This window comes from Vombatus ursinus, unplaced genomic scaffold (genome assembly GCF_900497805.2).
Source record: "Vombatus ursinus unplaced genomic scaffold, bare-nosed wombat genome assembly UNPS02014786.1, whole genome shotgun sequence".
In the NCBI taxonomy this organism is placed as follows: Eukaryota; Metazoa; Chordata; class Mammalia; order Diprotodontia; family Vombatidae; genus Vombatus; species Vombatus ursinus.
In genome coordinates, this window is record NW_020954564.1 from 35,303,847 (window position 1) to 35,324,881 (window position 21,035).

The window sequence follows — 21,035 nt, forward strand, 5'->3', positions numbered from 1 at the left end:
TTTCTTTCTTTCTTTCTTTCTTTCTTTCTTTCTTTCTTTCTTTCTTTCTTTCTTTCTTTCTTTCTTTCTTTCTTTCCTTTTTTCTTTCTCTCTTTTCTCTCTTTCTTTTCTCTCTGTCTTCCAAAAATGTGTGATTTGGTGAAATCAGCTGATTTCTGAGAAACTCAAGGATGGGGAGAGAAAAGGATCTTTAAAGTTGCATACTTCCTGAACTCAAATGACTGCATCTATTTTTAACCTCTTTTAGATTTCTGTTCTGATAGTTTTCCCCTTAGTTTAAGGGAAAAAAACTAACAAACTCCCCAACCATTCTTGTTTTAAGCTTCTTGGGGGAGATACTTGTCTACATAGAATTAAAGGTGAGCTTCGTTGCCTGGAACTCATGGACTCCCTGTAAATGAGGATGTACAAAAACTGAGAGCCATGGAGTGGAATATAGAGAGGAAGCCAGAATTATAGACTTGACCATGGAGAGGCCATGCACATCCTTACTAAGTCCCAACCTCCAGATCCAGGCCTGTTGTATATTGACAGCCCAGACAGATTGATTCTGGGGCAATTGGTTGTTGTGCCTAAGCTGGTATAGCTCTCAGAAGCCAAATCAATTTCATTCCTCCTGCCTCATAACCCAGCCTGAATATCTGGCCTATTGGATGAATATAACAAATATCCTTGAGTCCCACCATTTCACCTTGTTGCTACTGAAGGGCGTAGACATTGATAGGGGTTTCGGTCAAATGGTTGGGAAATGAGACTTATTTGGGTGGCTCTGGTGCCACCTACCCTATTGGATGAAACACTTTTTTCCAAGAAACTATACCCCTAATGAGGAAAATGCTGGCAGACAGCATTTCCCACCTAGATGCTAACAATTGAATTCAGTCGCCAGATACTTTTTGAGCACATAATGTGTGCCCAGCTCTATCCTAAGAGCTATGTGATTATAGGGATGGATACACAAGTTGGAAATGTGACTTCTGCCCTTTTTGGAATATTCACACACACACACACACACACACATGCACACACACACGGACAAAATTAGAATTGGAGAAAATGAAGACTGGAAAGGACCTTAGGGATCATCTCCACCAATGCTCTCATTAATTAGACCATGGAAGGCAGGAAAAAAGGTTGGCTCTTTTCAAATATCTCATGATCTCGGTATCAGTGTGTGAAAACTATAGAGAGACAAGCTTTCACTCAAAGATTTCCTAATAATTAAATCTGTCTAGATGTGGGCCAGACTGCCTCAACAGGCAATGAGCTTCCTATTACAAAATGTGTCTGGGGAGGAGCACTCCCCTATTAGTCCCTCTTCTCACTGATACCATTTGAGATATATTAGAGGGATGGGAGATGGGGCTATTCTTTTTGAAAAAGGTCTAATCCAACTCTGAGAATTCCTAATTACAAAGCAATAAAAGGGGTGAATTATATGGTTTGGACTTTGAATGCTAGAGGAATTTAAAGAAGGTATAGCTCAAATTGGACTGGAGTGGTTCAGGAAGGCTTAATCAAAGAGGTACATCTTGAGTGGAGCCTTGAAAAAGAGATGAAGGGGAGTGAGGGCATTTCATGGGGGGCGTGAAATCATGAACAAAGATGATAAGGGGTAAATGAGTATTAGTGCCTTTCTATCAGAAATGCCTTATATTAATTTTGCATGTATAGAGTATCCTAAAAGTCTCAGTAGAGCTTCAGTACACTGAGACTTTTGGGAGAGCCTGTATTTTGTACATGCTTATTTTCCATATACTTTTATGTATACGTGTTGTTCTTTTCCTTCCCTCTCTCCAACAATGAATGGACAAGGACTCTGTCATTTATGTCTTTATAGTCCCAGACTCCAGTGTAGCATTTGACATTCAGTGGACACGTACTGAACCTATTATTTCATTGGCATAGATAGCTCTCTGAGGGAGAGGGTGAGGGAACTCCCTCTATCGATGCAGATGGGTACCTTCTTTGCAACTTACAATCATAGGGAGTTGCCTGGAACCCTGAGAGATTAAATGATTTCTCTATGGTCATAGAACTAGTATATGTCTGAGGTGGGCCTTAAGCTCAGGTCTTCTTGGCTTTGAGGCAGCTCTCTAATCACCATGCCAGGCAATACCCACATAATAGGCAATTATTAATACTTATTGATTGCTGTGGCCCCTGTGTGAGGACCATAAAGAGGAGCCTGGCATATTGGAGCCAATGGTATCCATTGGGGAGGAGGAGGGGAAACCTGAATTGTCTGGAAGATGTTTTGCAGTAAGTAACTAAGATTCAGCATCACTTCTATTTTCATTCTCTCTTTTCAAAGGCAAATGCAATGAGCAAAGTGAGGAAGGATCAGATTTGGAGCAGTTCAAGCCAGCTTGGTTAAATTTTCAATGTGAGCATTTACACCTCAGAATTTAGGAAATGCTGCAGATCAAGGGTTGATTCATTATTATTATTTTTGATTGTCTAGACTTGAGAAAATTATGGAGATGTTAGTAATGTAGATTAAACATTAAAGTGAGTTGTACATACATTTTCACCTCTGTATTAAAGCATTTGGATTTTATTCCATAGATAACTGTTATAGCCATTGAAGGTTTTTGAGCTAGACCAGGGGTGGGGAATCTGCAGCCTTGAGGCCACATGTGGCCCTCTAGGTCCTCAAGTATGGCCACATGTGGCCTTGAGGCTGACGATTCCCCACCCCTGGTCTAGACAGTGAAATCCATTAGAATTTCACAAAAATAATCTCTGAGGATAACTTCCAAGTATACATTTTTCTCTTTAAGCTCTTTTCCTACCATTATCACCTGAATATTCCTGGACAACTTCAAAATCTGCATTTTTTAGCTAAAAAAAGTTAAATTCATCATCTTCTCATTCATGCCCCTCCTTGCCCGCAAACATCAAACCTTGTTCTTTTCTTAGATTACTTAATTATAGCATTTTAATTAGGTCTGGACTAAAGGGAGACTCTGGGAATAGGATGTCAGAGACGGCTAAAAGAAAAGAAGGGAAGAATGGCTAAAAAATTGTCAATTAAATGGATGTACTTTTTTTTTCTGGGAGAGCCAGTTGTTAAACATTTTCTGTATACCATGAAGAAGGATCATTCTTTGCTACTCAAATTTCTGTAGAGCTGAGAGCATCCTTGGAGGTGGACACTCTCAGGTCAAAAACTGGGAACATTTTAGCCATCTACTGTATTTATGGAAAATCTAATACTCCAAGACATGGAGATTCAAGTGAATTTTTTTTAAAAAGCATTCCCATTAGAAAAAAAGATTTAATGAAAGAAATGGTACTCTCTTGTCCCTCATTGACTATGCTGTTAGACTGAATACTGAAGAGAAAGTTAAAGTAATATGAGATATAAGCCTATAATTAACCTTCAAAAGCGCATTCTTTCTAGTCTGCAAAGAGATGATTTCAGGCCCGTCCTCCAGATCCTGCCAAGGCACAAGTCAGGAATAATCAGGCTTCTGTAATAATACATCAGCCCTAGATCTGACAGATAGATAATATGCTCTCCAGGTGTCAGGGCCTGGTAGGGCTTAAAGTGTTGCTTTCCAGTAATCTCATGTTTGCCCTTGGCATGAGATTATTATTCTATTAGTCCTTTCCTGAAAGTGGTGGGAAAGGACAATTTCTGGTCCCTATTAAGTTGGAAGGCGATGACTAAAGAGATGGATCTTCTGTTTTCCATTAAAAGACTCTTTATCATTGTGCTAGTTAAAGCTTCCTCATTGCCTTGGATACTACCAGGTGGTGTGGGCACACAGTACTACAGCTTCAGAGATGTTAGAATAACCCATCCTTTCTTGGAGAGCTTGACATGTCTTCAAGAGAAAGGTAGAATAAGGGATCCAAACATATTTCCTATAATTATCGTGTGGCCTTGGATTTGTATGCTGTATGAGGGCTTAACTTTATGCTCTAGCACTCACTTAGAGAAGTGTTATGTGGTGGAGCTCACTCCACACTCTCCTTGCTACTTGTGTGACCGTGGACAAATTGATTAACCTATCTGGGCTTTATTCTTTTCATATGTAAAGTGAGGAGTTGTTCTGGATCAGAGATTCTTAATCTTTCTGTGTCACGGACTCCTTTTGCAATCTGGTGACATTTATGGACCCTTTTTCACATTAATGTTTCTAAGTGTATAAAGTAAAATACATAGGATTATAAGAGAAATTGATTCTGTTGAAATAGTTAAAAAAACAAGTTCTTGAACTTCAGTCTAAGTTAATTCAATAATCAATAAGAAACCTTAGGCTTCCTCTGGGACCACTAGATGGCACAGTGGATATAGTACTGGGCTTGGAATCAAAAAGACCCATGTTTCTGAGTTCAAATCCAGCCTAGGACATTTACTAGCTGTGTGACCCTGGGCAAGTCAGTTTTCCCCAGTTTCCTTCATCTGTAAAACGATCTGGAGAAGGAAATGGCAAACCACTCCAGTATCATTGTCAAGAAAAGCCCAAATGGGGTCACAAAGAATAAGACACAACTGAAACAACTCAACAATAACAATAACAAAAGCCTTTATGGCCTAGAAGATCTTTCACATTCCTTCCAACTCTAAACTTTGTATGTAATTTCTACTCCCTCCCTTTTTTAATTTTTTTTTTTAGTAATTGACTATTTCTTCAACAACTTACTTCCCCTGTCTAGGGACAATGGAAAGAGCATTGAATCTGGGGCCAGAGGGACTCGAAATCCTGCCTCTGACTCTGTAACCTTGGACAAGTCATTGGGATCAGCCTCCTTTGGAAAATGAATCAGTTGGATGAGCTAGAATCTGAAGTCCTTTCCAGCTCAAGATCAATGATCCCCTTCTACAATGCAAAGGGGTCAGACTAGATTGTTTTCTAAGGGTCCCTTCTAGTCTTAACATTTTATTTTTTCTAGGTTCCTTTTAGGTCCCTTTTGGCTCTAATATTCAATGTTCTAAGCATGGCTCCAGGTTGACATTCTGTGTTCTAAGATTTCTTCTACCTTTGACTTTTATATATTCCTTTGAGCTACAGCAACATTAATAATTATAGACCTTTATATATTGGCAAAGTGCTTTATGCAAATTATCTCATTTGCCTCCTTATAGCAATTCCATTAGGTAGATGCCATAGGCATTATTGTCCTTGTGTTCAGATGAGGAAATTGAGGCTCATGGGCTAAATGATTTGCCCAGGGTCACACAGCTAGCAACACAGATCCTTCATTACTTTAAATATCCCATGCTTTCTATTATATCACATCCCTCCTTCACTACTGATGCTCTAAGGTTCTTTCCAGCTCTGGCATTCTGTATTTTAAGACATTTTCTAGCTCTAGATTTTCTATATGCTATGGCATATAGAGAGGCAGCATGACATAGTGGGTAGAACCCTGAAGATCTGACTTCAAGCTCTTCCTCAGACACTAGCTGCATTATTCTGGTCAAGGCAGTCAACCTTTACAATCCTCAATTTACATATCTGTTCAATTAGAGGGTTGGATTAAATAACCTCTAAGGTTCCTTCTAGTTCTAAATTAATGATCTTATGGTCCCTCTGGGCTCTAACATTGTATGCTATAAGGCCTTTTCTATAGCGTTCTATAATCTATGTTCTAAGATTCTTTCCAGCTCTTAGATATCATGCTCTGGGGTTACTTTGGGCACAAATAGTCCAAGATATCTATCAGATCTTAAAGTCTATTGCCTAATATTCTATGCTGTAAGGCATTGATGTCAAACGTGAGGCTGCCCACAACATTCCCAAGAGCAGCCCAAACCAGATTAAAATAAATTATTTTAATTAATTTAATTCTATCTTTTTATTTTAATTAATTTAATTAAAAAATAAACAAAACTATAATAGAACATAGATAATGTTAATATGTGATTTTCTAAGTCTTAATATAGGGATTCTTATGTATGGTTCACTTTTTTGAGTTTAATACCAATGATTTAAGGTTTCTTTGACCCCTAGTGTTCTTTGATTCTACTAGCCAGTATGCCTGGGGGCAGGGAAAGTGGAGGATTCTGTTGGGACATAAATCCTTTCACTGCATATTCGGCTTCTGCTTTTTGTGGTTTTCCTGTAATGATGGCCCATCACATTTCATCATCTTCTTTTTTCTTTTTGGTATGAACAAAAACTCCTACCTCAGTTGGTGTGCTTGATATTTGCTGTTTCTGAGTATTGTGTGGGCAGAAAATTTACATCAATGTGAAGGTTGAGGGTTCCCTAGAGGGATTTAGGTCCATCCCCTGGCATTCCCAATGACGATTTTCTGCTTTGAAAAGAGCCTGGCAAGGTCCAGTAATGAACTCACCATAGTGGGCTCTACTGAGTGGTAAATCCCCTCTTTTCTGAGGCTTTGCAAATAGGACACTTTCTTGCATAAGCTTTTCTTGGATAAAACTATAGTAGATGAAAGATGTGCTTTTATTTTTCTCTGGATTGTTCTTTGGCTTTTTTCCTCTGTTAGTACACAGAGAAAGCCTCCTTGGGGCTTAATGTTAAAGTGGGATACCTACTCATCTATGTGTCAGGGGATTTCTTGGGCCAAGAATTGGCTATAAAACACAGAAAGCTATGGGGCAAAAAAACAAATAGAATTTCAATCACCTGGCAGAAACACAGAGTTGGCATAATGAGAAGAGGACTGATCCAGGAATAAGGAGAGCTAGGTGTGAGTCTCCAGCACTGTTATTAATGTACTTGATGAAGTCATGTTTAGCTTTGTTAGTTTTGTTTTTTAATTTGTAAAATGAGGTTAACAGTATTTCCCTACCTATCTCAAATGGTTGTTGTGAGGATAGAATGAAATTACAGATATAACGTACTAAATTAATGTAACCTGTTACTATTTTTATCTTTCTTTTGCAAAGGAGAAGCAGATTTGCCCTTGTGTTATTGAATTTGTATTCTGGAAGAACTGCTATATTAGACATGATAAATTTGCATTGACTACTTCAAGGGGCTTCTGGACACTGGTAGAGAAATAGCTTCTTTAATATAAAAGAGTGTCTGGACTAAGGCAACATTACTCAAATCGCTCTCTGGCTAGTGGGCCCTGTAATCTTAATACCTTTGGCAGAACAATGAAGCTGGTGAGATTTGATGTTGGCATTTTCTCCTATCTCCCACCTCTGGTTCTTGACCCCTCTCTCCGGAGTGCCCTATCACAATGTTCCACCAGGACCTGCTCTCCTAGTCGCTATGTTCTACCTCCCCTTACCCCCCCCACCCCACCAAATTTTAGTTGGTCTCTGTCTCCATCTTGTATATTTGTAGTTATTTATGTATTCTCTAATCTTTTAGAATTCAAGCTTCTTGCAAGAAGGGACCATGTTCTTGCATTTCCTTATATCCTTTGCCCTTGGTATATACTAAGAGCTTAATAAATGCTTTAGTAACTGACTATCTGTCACTTTCTTAGAACCTTGATCTTGCTTTGAAAAGCTAATAACTTGCTATCAGATAAAGATCCATTCTAAGGAGCTAATGACGAGTAGTATTTGTGTTTTAACAGTTGGTATATGGAGATCTTATCTTAAAACCCAGAATATCAGAAATGGAAAGAGACTTATAGATGATCTAACCCACCTCTCTCATTTTACAGCAGAGAAAACTGAGGCCCAGAGAGCTAAAGTGACTTCCATATGGTTTCATGGTTAGTAAGTGGCAAAATGAGGACTCAAACATCTATTTTCTGGTTCTAGGTCCAGTCTTTTCACTAGAAACAGCTATTAGTGGGAGCTGTCTTTCTTTGGTTCCTCAAGTCCCACCCCAAGCATAGAAGGTCAGCCCTCTGACCAACCCATACCAGGATGTGGGTTTGTTGAGGACTTTCACTTTTTCTCTTCTGACAGTTAAGCAACAAAGTTTTATAACAAGTCAAGCAACTGAAGCATTCATGATTAATTTCAAAGTCTTACCTCCTATAAGGGGGAACTTCTCAGGTGGCTGCGGGATGGGTTCCTGAAGGAAGAAAAGAAGCCAGGAATGAAGGATGCAATTCAAACTTAATATTACACGCTTCCTTTAAAGTACTGTATCTTGCTTCAAATGTGCTTTCTCCTCCTGATGTGTGTGCTTTAATAGGAATACCCTCATGCTTATGGACAACCAGGAGGTTTCAGACTGATCAAGTCCTTTTATGTCAGGCTGTCTTATTTGGCCTCCACTAACCTCCTTCACTGATGCCTTGTGTTTTGGAGATGACTGACTGTGAGGTCAAAGATGCTGAGTTAATAGGACAGAAGCTCTGATGTGTTGGCAAGGATCTGAATGTCAGCAGAGTTGTCGTGAGCAATTTTGGGACCTAGACCAGGCAGTAGAAAATGTCCCCTGCACCTGCAATGGCCTCAAATGATTTTGTAATTCATAGTGTAAAGATATTACAAGAAATAATTAAGACAAATTTAGTTGAGCAAGAAAGGTGACCCCCCCAGACAGTGGTCTCGTAACAGATACTTTAGCATACTAAGCCACAGGGACAAAGTCCAGTTCTTCATAATGACAGGAAACCTCCAGCATCAACCCCTTATGGGAGTCCTAAGGATACTAAACCTTGGATCTCTGGGGTAGATAGGACTGAGTCGAACAGAGAAGGAGCTCACCTGGGGTGTGGCTGCTGACAGAGTATGTGTGTGTAGACTCTACACTGTAGAGAGTAAGTGGACCATTTGGTACCTTCCAATTTTACTTGCTTATTCTTGCTAACTAGATAATAAGCTCAGTTTTTTCCCTATGTAGTGGAATTAATATCAGTGCTATCAGAATGAAAATACAAAACATTTAAAACTGGCACAATCTTTTAAAATTATTATTTTAAGTTTTGTCCTCTTCAAAATTTGGTGAAACCAAGCCCCAGTCACCAATGCATATAGACCCAAGGATGAGCTGTGCATCTGTTCTGAGGATCAGTACAGTTGGGTTCAAGGACTCTTGCCACTAGCAAGGCAGCCTGATTAGATTATGGATTTTTTTAACCTTGTCAACTCACAGAATTCAGAAGAATTCACAGAATCACAAAAACTCAGAGTTGGATGGAATCTCAGAGGCTTTGCAGTCTAATCCTTACCTAAATGGGAATCTCTTCTTTAAAATCCCCAAAGGGGCATCTAGCATCTTTTAGAAGACCTCTGATTTAGAGAAACTCACTATAGTTCATTCTGCTTTTGGATAGCAAGCACCCAGATTCTCACTCTGACACCTTGAAAGATCCAGTTTTTGATAAATGTGGGTACTCCTGCTAATAATGCAGAGTGTGACTTAGCAAGGACATTGACAAACTGGAGGATGGCCAGAGAATTTTTTTTTCCTTGCTTCAAGCTTAAATCAGCCACTGTACAACTCAAGTCCTTGTTCAGTATTTAGTTCTGCCATATGGAACCAAGTAGAATTAATAGAATTTCTCTTTGCCCTGATAGCCCTTCAAATACCAAAAGACAATTATCACTGTACTGTTCACCAATCTCTACCCTTGCCACCAAAGCATTATTTTCTTTTCCTTTGATACTTAACAACCTGTATAGCTTTGGGCAAATCACTTTACCTCCCTAGTCTCAGTTTCCTCATATGCAAAATGAAGATGTTGGGCTCTATGGTCTCTAAGGTCACTTTCCAGCCCTAAATCTATTAATCTCTGCACACAAAATATCCCCAGGTCCTTCAGCTAGTCCCCACATAGCATGACCTTCAGTTTCATAGGATCATAGATATGGAACTGGAAGGGACCTTAGTGAGTTTCCTTATTGTCCTAGTCACTTTCCTCTGGCCATGTTCCAATTGGTCACTGTCTTTACTGAGTCATGGTCTTTATTAGTGGAGGGAAGTAATCACATGAGTCAAAACCTAAAACACATCAAATTGAAAATCCCATCTGTGCTTCCTGTATGAGATTCATTAATTAGAGATATAAAACCTTTCTTGTGGCTGAATTAAGCACAGCTTGCCATCAACAAGAAGGGATAATTCTTGGTAAGGGAAAGTTTGGGATTTAGAATCTTAAGTTGTCAAACACTCCTAGTTCTTGAAAGGAAATGAGGCAAAGAGATACCAGATGGTGTCTCCTGAGAGGGAGAATCATTTGGGAAAAGAGGATTTGCATAGAATTTGACTTTAGCTCTCTTGCTGCCCCTCACTGTGCCAATTAGTCACTCCCTGCCCATGATGGTATCTAAATTTCAGTTCAGGAATGACTAAAATTTCAGTTCAGGAATGACTAGAAAAGATTAAAGTAAGCCACTGTCTTCAAGTATTTGAAGGGCTGTCCTATGGAAGAAGGGGCTGATTTGTTCCTCATAGTTCTAATAGGTAGAACCAGTACCAATAGGCAGCAAGTTATAAGTCCACCATATGAAAGGATGATCTTTCTAAAAAAAAATCAAAGATTTCCTGTAATGCAATGGACTGCCTCATAAAGTAGCAAGCTTCCTGTCCTAATGGTGTGGAAATGAAAAACTTTGAAAGGCTTAAAAATTCTTATCAATGCAATGGCCAACCATGATTCCTGAGGACCGATAGTGAAGAATGTTACCTATCTTCTGACAGAAAGGTGATGGCCTAAATATGTAGAGTAAGACACACTTTTTTTTTGGACATGGCCAGTAGAGGATTTCTTTGCTTGAATATGCATATTTGATATAGTGTTTTGTTTTTGTTTTCCTTTTTTTTTTTCAAATGAGGGGGCCTAGGAAGGAGATAAAAAAATGCTTGTTAATTAAAAAAAAATACAAGAAAGTCTTCTAGCAGATATTGGATGACCTGAGGATGAAGGTAAATTTGCAGGACAGCCTCTTCTAACTCTGAGGCTATGATTTCATGAGTCCTTCTGCTTTCTACACCTCAGTCTCCTCATCCATGAAACATAGGCAAAAGAAAAAAGGCCTTTGAGATCCCTTAGAGAGTTTATGATTCTATGAACTAACTTCACCAACTGATGGATTTCTTTTTGGAAGTCACTGGAAACAACAAGTGGGTGATATTATAAGCAAGTGACACTGCATTTTTACTGGTACAATGGAGTGGGTAGACAACAAATGAAATTCTAGCTAACTTCTGGATGCTTAACTTCTTTAGCTACTCTATGTCCTATTACTACCTCAGGATCCTGCTCTTTGATTTCAAAGATGGTAGTCTGCTCTTTGATAAATTATTCATTTGTAAGGTGCTAATGATGGTGAAAGTGAGTTCAGTTCAATTCAGAAAGGCCTATCGTACACTTAATATGCACAGAACACTGTGTTCAGAACTGGGGGTTAATCTGTTACCCCTCTCAGGGCTGTTTGCTTTTGAATGAGGAAGGGCCTGTTGGAGGCATAGCCATAAACAGTAGCAGTGTGGTTCTGTAGAGAGTTCTTATAAGGGATCACAGGACTCATGGCTCTGCCACTGATTCACTCTGTGTGTGACTTAAGGCAGATTGATGACCCCTCAAATCCTCCCAGCTCTATATCATAAGGTTCTGTGACCTTCTAGCTAGCGTCTCTCTGTCCATACCCATAAAATAAGGCATCTTGACTAGATGATCTCCAAAGACTGTTCCAACTCTAATAAATCTGTGTTTTGTGTTCTAACATTCTGTAGCCTAAGGTTTGATCCAACTCTAACATTTTATGATTTAAGTTATTTTCATTGAAATAAAGTAAAAGCCAGGACCTTTTGAGATCTCCCCAGTCTCTCATTGATGTGCGCTCACTGGTAGAGGTACATGACCTGATTCTGTACATGAAAGAATTCTCTTTCATTTAGTATCGTAAGGAGAGAAGGAAGGGAAAGAAACAATCACAAGTCCAGAGACCCGAGTTCAAATTATAATTGTTGTTGTTCAGTTGTCTTGGTCATGTCTGACATCCCATTTGGAGTCTTCTTAGCAAAGATACTGGAGTGGTTTGCCGTTTCCTTCTCCAGCTCATTCTATAGATGAGGAAACTGAGGCAAACAGGATTAAGTGACTTGTTCAGGGTCACTCAGCTAGTGAGTTATCTTAGACTTGATTTGAACTCAAGTCTTCCAGATTCCAGGCCTGGTGCTCTATCCACTGTGCCACATAGCTCACATTTTTATAGCACTTAAAGGTGCTATGAGGTAGACAGTGGTTCGTATGAATGTTCTCATTCTTATTTTAAAGGTGGGGAAATTGAGACTGAAAGAGGTTTGAATGGTTTGCTCAGGGTCACACAGTATTTTCAGACTCAGGCCTCCCAACACCCAACTCCACTCTTCTTTTTCCCTGAACTGGTGAGTAAGCTGTCTCTTTCCTTCTCTGGGCCTCAGTTTCCTCCTCTGAAAAATGAAAGGATGGGCTAGAAGGTTTCTAAGGACACTGCCAAAGTTATCACTATGCTTCTTTCCACCATCTTCAGAACAAAAGCAAATAGACTTTTTGGGTACTTCACGCTGGTGGCTAATTTTATAAGAACATGGTTGTTGATTCATTAATTGTAATAGTTCAAAGCACATATAATTTGTAACTAAGCCAATTTCTTTAAGTGCCTCCCATCCCCCCACTTTTGGGAGACTTTTAGGGGATGAGTTGGGGTACAGTGTCATGTACTGAAGTCCTTGAGAGTGGAGGGGACCTGGAGAATGCATGTGGCTCAGTCTCTTACCTGAAGGAATTTCTAATGGATAAAAATGAAAAAGCCAAAGGCCATTTCATCCGATCTCTTGCTCTGTTCAAGATCAATGGACTGATGATCATCATTCTCTTCCTGAAGATAGTAACAACTCACTCTAATATAATCCTTTAATGTTAATAAAAGAGCTTTACTTCTGTGAGGTTGGTAATACAAGTATTTTCCTCCTGGTTTTACAGATGAGCAAGTGAAGCCTTGGGGAGACTAAATGATTTCCCACAATCACTTTGTAAGCCTTTGAGTTAGCATTTGTTAAGTGCCTATTGTGTGCCAGGCACTGTGTTACATGGTTTATCAGCATTACCTCATTTGATCCTCACAACTAACCCTATGATATAGGAGAGATTATTATCCCCATTTTACAAATGAGGAAATTGAAGCAGACAGAGGTTAAATGACTTGTTCAGAGTCACACAGCTATTAAGTATCTGAGACTTCCTGACTCCAGGCTCAGCAGTCTATCCACTGAGCCATTTAGCTGCTTCTAGGATAAATGAAGGAATGAATTAAGATTTTATTTTGTTGTTCAATAGAATCCTAGGATCATGGACAACTAGAGATGGAAGTGTCCTTAGTACCTAACATGTAGAATATTAGACCCACTAAAAATGAAATAAAACAAAACCTTTGCAATTGTCTAGTTTAACCCCCCTTTAAAAAGTCCCAGATAAAAGTCCTGCCTCTGACATATGACCCTATGACCCTGAGCAAGTCACTTAACCTCTCATTGCCTGTAGATGCCCTTAGAATTTACTCAAGGCTGCAGAGCATAGTAGAGGCAGAGCCGTCACCAGCATAGGTCACCTTTGCCTTAGTAATGTATTTCATTCACCCTTTCAGACTACACAAGATAATGCTCACAGCCTATTATATCAGGGTTCCCTATGTGGCTTCCCTTTAAGTCTTATTCAGAAATCTCATACAGCACAACAGTGCTGTGACTACCAGTGGGCAAATGGAGCTTTTTCCAGGGTCTCAACATTTGGTGGCAGAACAAGGGGAAACGTTTTTTCCTTCAGTGCCACCATAGCCCCTGACCCTTGACTGAGAGTACTCCAGCATTATGTGCTGTGATTACTCCTACCACCTCCTCAGGTCCCATAGCTGTCATGCCCTACTCTCAAAGTAACCTTAAACCCCATGCCCTACCTGGTAAGGCTGTACTCTCTGTAAGACAGCCACCCCAGAAGTAGGCCCATCCCCTGCCTGCTCCTCTCTCTCCTCCCCACAAGCTAAGTTTGCCCCAGCTACAGTTCTGGCTAGTTATAACTCTGTAGTGTGATATAATATTTAGAGTCAGATGGACCTGGGTTCAAATCCTGAATCTACTGCTTACTGCCTATGTAACCTTGATCAAGTCACTTAATCTCTTTGGGCCTCAGTTTCCTTAATTGAAAAAGTGAGAGAACTGAACTAGATGAAGGTCTGTTCCAACTCTATTTCTATGAGCCCAGTCACTTGAAAGATTTTAAAGTTCCTTTTTAGTGGTAAATCTCTTTTTAAGGGTGTAGCACAGATATTGCACCAGCTTGGCTCAATATCTCCAGTTGCAGAAAGATGCAATTAGATTCAAATGCCTCTTTTTTTTTTGGATAAGAATTGAATTAGACAATCACATGTAACCACTGATTATAGGAGATGTCACAGCAGGTACTGGCCCAACCTCGTTCCTGTCCATCCTTAGTTAATAATAATAATGATAATGACAACAATAATAACATTTATACAGTCCTTTAAGCTTTAGAAAGTAATTTCTATATATTATATCATTTGATCCTCGCAACTATATGAGGTAGACACAATTATTATCCTCATTTTACAGATAAAGCACTATCAAGTTCATGGCTGTACTTTGATATATAAACATGAGTTTTTAGGGCCTAGGCTCTTCTGAAAAGAACAATTTGTGTTTGGAACCCATGTCCTAAAGGTTGATGCTTACTCTTTGTGGGGTATAGTTAGTGTTACTGAAAAATGTTGTAAAAATGTGATGCAAGGGAAAGAGCTCTGAAACAGGAGTAGGGCAACAATTATTGTTATTATTAGACTCTTTGGGATCTCTGTGATAAATGGATTCAGCCCTCTCTGACCAGAATGACTTGAATTAGTTTTGTTAGAGAAAGTGCTAACTGGATTATACAAAAAACAAACAAACAAAAATAGTTGTTTAAAATCAGCATTTGAAACCCATTACTAATACAAATAAGAAAATTAATACCCCTCTACTTGCTTGCCCTTCTCCCTCCCCGCTAATAATAATCCTTCCTTCTTCTCGCCCAAAGGACAGGCCACAGAGCAAGTATAGGAAGAGCCCAGTTGCATTTATAGGAGACAATACAGCTCTTGAGTGTATCATGACATCTCTAAGGGGACCCTAGGAACCATGTAGCAATGGGCTTCCCTTGCTCCAGCCATGGCCCTCGTATGTACTATCCAAGGTAGAGGCTGCGTTCCCCCTGCCAGCAGCTAATTGACTGTTGTCCATTCTTCACTCCATTCAAGTAAGGTCCTGAATGATTGAGAGAAGTATATTGATAACTTTGGCAGTGTCCTTAGAGACCTTCTAGCCCATCCCTTCATTTTTCAGAGGAGGAAACTGAGGCCCAGAGAAGGGAAGAGACAGCTTACTCACTAAGTTAGGAGAAAAAGAAGAGTGGAATTGGGTGTTGGGAGGCCTGAGTCTGAAAATACTGTGTGACACTGAGCAAACCATTTAAACCTCTTGAGTCTTAGTTTCCCCACCAAAAAATAGGAATGAGAATACTCATACTGTACACTGACTGCCTCATGGTGTTGTCCTCAGGAAAGTGCTTTGTAAACTTTATAGTGCTATAAAAATGAGAACTATTATAATTTCAACTCAGGACTCCAGACTTATGATTGTTTCCTTCCTTCAAATGCTATACTTTATCCCTACTCTGTCTCCCTCGTAAGGAAATTGGTTTCTCTCTCAGTCTTTTGCTATTAATTGCTCTGGCTTTTTCCTCTTCTGTCAATATTTCTTTTTTTCCTCCAGGTCAAACTTCCTGTTTATAGCAATTTCTTTCTCTGAGTCAATATCTCTGCCTCTAACAATCTCTCTCATCCTTTCCCCATTTGCTTGGGTCTCGTCTTCTCTTCTCTTCTCTTCTCTTCTCTTCTCTTCTCTTCTCTTCTCTTCTCTTCTCTTCTCTTCTCTTCTCTTCTCTTCTCTTCTCTTCTCTTCTTTCTCTATCTGTCTGTCTGTCTCTGTCTGTTTCTGTCTGTTTATCTCTGTCTCTCTCTCCACCCTCCTTCCCCCCTTTCTCTTGCAAATAGTCATACTTATTGAAAATGAGTAGTCTTTTCCTATCATATGTCCCCCTCCCCAACCCCATCCATGGATCAGGAAATAGGTGGTCAGTTGCTGATAGCAGCTCAGAACACACTAAGCAGCTTTTGGGTACTAATTCATGAAGTCCATTCCTCATCCATGTTATGTTGTTTAATAGGGACATAAACTTGGATGGAGGATGGGTTGGGTTAGAGTCACTATCTACAAAGATGAGGTTAGCTCTGCTCTTAAAGTAGATTCATTGGTAGGTGTATTGAAAGGATTATGTTGCTGACTTCTACCAGTCCCTAAGGGCAAAGTAAAATGTCTACCTGGATAGTCTCTCTATCTAAGCCTCTTCCTCAATGGGGAGAATATAGTACCATAGATTTTAACATTATAGGTCCAGTTTGTTTTAGAAAGTATTTTTATACATTTCTTTTATAGATGTTCTCTCCCTTGCAATACATTATTTAATGAATACATCATTGGTCAGTTACCTAATTACCCATTTACATTACATTTTTTGAAAGCTTATTCAAATACTGCCATTTCAAGTTTTAATTCCTCTATGTAGTTTTTCCTGACCTCTCTAGCTCATTTTGCAGATGTCTCCTTCCTCTGAACCCCTCAAGAAATTGGAATTGTGAATTTGACTCCCTGCATCACTACTGAGGGTATTGTTACCTATAAACGTGATCTGTATTGTTAGGTATGTGCAAGACCTATTTTTTCAGTTAGTCTGTAAACACCTGAATAAGCCTTTCAAGTCTGGCATGGCCTTATTGCACTGTCCATCTAAAAGTTCTTCAGCCTAAGCAGGTGAAACTTCTCTGGGAAGGAAATAAAAATGCACCCAGTCATGTAATCAGCTTTTCTAATCCATTTATACTTCCAAGTAGAAAGGTCAGCTTAAGGAAGAGAAGCACAAAGTCTGATTTAAAGACATTTTTACTACTTTGATTGCTGGGAAATAAGACAACCATACTCAATAAATGACCCAAACATCTCTATACTGAAGTAAACAGAAGAACAAAAATTTATAATGGGTTGAATGAGAATTTATAATACGGTAGGAAGAGTATCACGCTAGATTATGTGTCCTGGGGGTATAATCCTGGATCTACCACTAAATGTTGTATTGTCCCCTGATTCCTAGTTTCTCTATTTATAACATTATCTAGTTGGATTTTTAAGATTGCTTCCTACCCTAACATTCCATGTTCTAAAGTTCCTTTCATCTGTAACATTCTATATTCAAAGTTCCTTTCCAGCTCTAAAATTCTGCATTCTAGCATTCCTTCCAGTTTCAACACTCCATGGTCTTATATTGTATTTTCTTTTAGCTCTAACTTTCTAAGGTTCCTACCAACTTAGGCTCTATGCTAAGAATGTTTTTCAGAATTATATTTGGCTATATATTCCATGATTACTCTCCATTTTCCTCTCTGATTTTACTAGTTGGGCTTTGTATCTATATATCTATAAATGTACATATATATGTGTATGTGTGTATGTATTATACACACACACACACACACACACACACACACATACATATAGTGGCAATGGCTTAGGAATGAAGCCACACTAGGACATTTGAGGGCATTGTCCCATTTGGATACATATATTCCCAGCTAAAATTTCTCTCTCAACAACTGCCTGGTTATTTACATTGTTATTGTGATATAACATCTGGGCCCACTAGTAAAATATTACTGCCTATGATATTGCATATAATCTATGAAAAAACAGCTACTTAAGGACTGCTTCAATTTTCTTGCTATGGCCATTGATGTATGAGAATAGATATTAATTATTTCACAATTGATCAATAACCTATTTAATTAGAATATTTTGAAATCTTCAATACAGAGAGCTGCAAAGTAAAAAATAATGTGTCATTTCCTCACAGATTGGAATCTAACTTTATTTGGGATTGGCTACCACCTTTAACCAAGCCAGATACATTAAAATTAATAATTGGAATGAGTTTTTCCATCGATCTTGGGCTCCTGACTCTCAAAAACTGACAATGAGGTTTGGCCACAGGCAGTTGATTTTTAAGAAACTTTCAGTCCTTTGTCCTGAATGGCAATGGACTGTCTGGCCACTTGTGTATCATGTTCTGCTCAGGAAAACTAGAACATTTCATAAACCCCAGAATTACCTTAATAGCATTCTAAAATAACGAGCTATGAAGCACTTTACGATGACCATGCTGTGGTTTGCTTTGATTTTAGTTTTATCAATACTAATGAATAGTACTTTGGAAGATTCCTTTACAAGAATCATGCTTTGGATTCATAGCTTGTAACTTTTTCCTTCTGGCTTTTCCTCTGTTGTTAATAATACTTGGCCCCCACTTTAGTGGTTAGTGCCCTCCCCCCAAATCATTTTTGTAGATAGCAATATGCATACATGCTATCTTTCCCTACTAGACTGTATACTTCTCTAGAACAAGGACTGTTTAACTTCTACTTCTGTTATTTCACTTACTAGTGCAATGTGTTCTGATACTTATTAAATGCTTGTGGATTTTGTAATTCCATAATAATAGAAGTTGTGGTGGGAATAGTAGATCACAATTATGTAGTATCCTAGGGTTAACAAAGCCCTTTCCTCAAAGTCCTGTGAGGTAAGTAAGGCAAATATTTCTTCTCCCTAAAGGGGATTTCTCTTTAAATATGCATAGGACTCGATGACCCTTAAGGTCTTTTCTCATTTTGAGAGTCTGTGATTCCTATTTTATAGATGAGAAGACTGAGGCTCCAAGAGACTAAATACTTTGTCTGTGCTTACCTAGATGCTAAATGTAGGAGCCTCAGTGCCTTTGACTGAAATGAAATCAAAAGAGCTCTGTATTTAGAATCAAGAGATCCTTGTTATAATCCTGACTTTCACATGAATAAGTGATTTGACCTCGGGCAAGTTACTTTTAGTACTGACCCTCAGTTTCCTAATTTGTAAAATGAGGAGATTGAACCAGGTAATCTTTAAAGTCTTTTTTTCCAGGCTGAATGTTTTGAGATTTGAACGTTCCATATTTTAATAATTTTTCTGACTCTAACATTCTCTGTTCTAAGTAGAGGGAAACTGAGATCATTATGTCAAGGTCGTTTGAGCCCTCAAATTGCATAGTACTACAAGTACATAGTACAACTTCCACTGCTGCCATTGATAATTGTCATGTTTTGAGGAAGTCTTGAGGGAACATTCCATCTACTTTGTTGTTAAGAAGCACTTTTTTGGGGGAGAGGGATGGGTGTGGTGGGGAGGATGGGGGAGCTTTCAAGGATGGACCTCAAAGTGAGCCTTCCAGATAGCCCTTCTCACATTAGGACAGTCCAACACTGAAACGTTCATGTAAAGCTTTTTGTCCACCTCAAGTCCCAGGGGTGTCTTTGCCTGTCTTCCCTATCAATGTGACCATGGGCATCTTACTTCTCTGTCTTGCAGGTTCCTATCAATAAAATAGGGGGAAAAACCCCAGTATCTGCACTGACTCTCTGTTCACAGAGTTATTGTGAAGAAAATACCTTAACATGACAGAGAAATGGGAGTCATTAGCATTCTTGGCTTACCTTCTTAGAGAGGAATCAACTTTTGAATTTAACATTTGGAACATTTAACTGGGACTTATTCTGAACTTGAGGGCCAAGTCTTTGGAACAGAAGACAAGTGTATGATTATGATATCGTGTTGACTACACTCAAGCTTCCTGCCATGATATGAGTTCTATGTCGGGACCTTTTTTTTTTTTAAAGCTGCCTTACAACCTGACTTCCACCATGCACTTCTTGTTGTCTGTGGGCTTCTCTCCCCTAACTCTCTGAAACATTTGAGGAACTACCCGAAAAAATGTGCCTCTGCCAAACAAGTGATTTAGCCCGAATCTGGTTCCTCTTTTCTCTCTGAGTTGTTACTGTTTATCTCAAGTAATTTATTGGGTTTTTCAAAGAATACCTCCAGGAAGAACAAAGCAAAACAAAACAAAACAAAACAAAAGTTAAGACAGGAAGGGGGAGAGGATGCCATTGACTTACCTTCTTCTGAACTACTAAGACCATTATAGTCGCCAGAGTAAAGATGAGACACAGAACCAGGGTAGCTGTGGTGAAATAAAAATAAGTCCGGCTAGTGGCCCTGAGGTGGCTTGTGACTGTGCCTTCAGACACATTCATGGCTGCCCCAAGAGAAGCATTCAGTTGGTGGAGGGACGTTTGCTGTGGTACAGAAGACATTCTTTATATACCACCCCCCTCCACCTCACACCTTATCGCCCTTGATCTGTTGAGACTCACAGGCCATCTCTGTTCCAAGTAGGATTTTCCCCCTTCATCCTGGATCATGTGACCTGGAAAAAAAATCTTCACTGTTTGTCGGATGAAGAAAGACCTCTCTGGGGGCGTGAAGTGAAAGGCAGCAGGCGATGGGAGAAAGAGATTCATTTTCTTGCCAAGGATTTTGTTGCTGGTCGTCTGGTGAGCTACATCGAAGGGGTCTGATGTCAGAAGGCGAGTGGGAAGCAATCTCACCCCCGGCTCTCTTTGTGTGTGAAGTTGTGTGGAGTGACTTGTGTTTCACTTATAGTCACCGGTGGTGGCAGCTTAGTGCTTCAGCTAGTGCTTTCTTCTTCCAGAGAGTCATTTCTGCACGGTGTTCTCCACTTAAAAGAGTCACCTACCCAGAAAGCCCACATCTGTTTGGGGGTCAGGAAGGCTGGATTTCACAGTAGAAAGGCTCCTGGGAAAGTTATTTCCCCTCACTGGGTCTCAGTTTCCTAATCTGTAAAATGATGGGGTAGAATGAGATGGTCTCTAAGATTCTTTTTATACACACACACACACACACACACATATAGTTATCCTATAACTTAAATGAATTAGTTTTACTAATATTATTGCTGTGGTTAAAAATGGGCTCTCTCTTTCCCCTCCCTATATCTATCTGTCTATCTATATTTATGTATATATAGCTATAAGTATATATGTATATAGTTTTCTATCTTGATGTATATGGCTATAACTATGTATCTCTATGTATATAGCTGTCTGTCTCTATTTCTGTCTTTGTGGGATGTCTCTCTTGAAAGGCAGATTGGAATATTGGGAG

General features: G+C 39.3%; 1 protein-coding gene across 1 annotated transcript in view; it reads right to left on the reverse strand.

Annotated features, from left to right (window-relative positions):
• The window catches only part of LOC114047126 (tumor necrosis factor ligand superfamily member 8-like), a 37,373-nt gene extending 16,819 nt beyond the window's left edge, over window positions 1-20,554 (reverse strand). Inside the window, exons 1-2 of the mRNA XM_027867875.1 lie at window positions 19,967-20,554; window positions 7,922-7,964 (exon numbers count right to left, since the gene is read on the reverse strand). Coding sequence (XP_027723676.1) covers window positions 7,922-7,964; window positions 19,967-20,164 — 241 coding nt within the window. The 5' untranslated portion in view covers window positions 20,165-20,554. The remainder of the gene's footprint in view (window positions 1-7,921; window positions 7,965-19,966) is intronic.
• Between the last annotated feature and the right edge of the window lie 481 nt (window positions 20,555-21,035).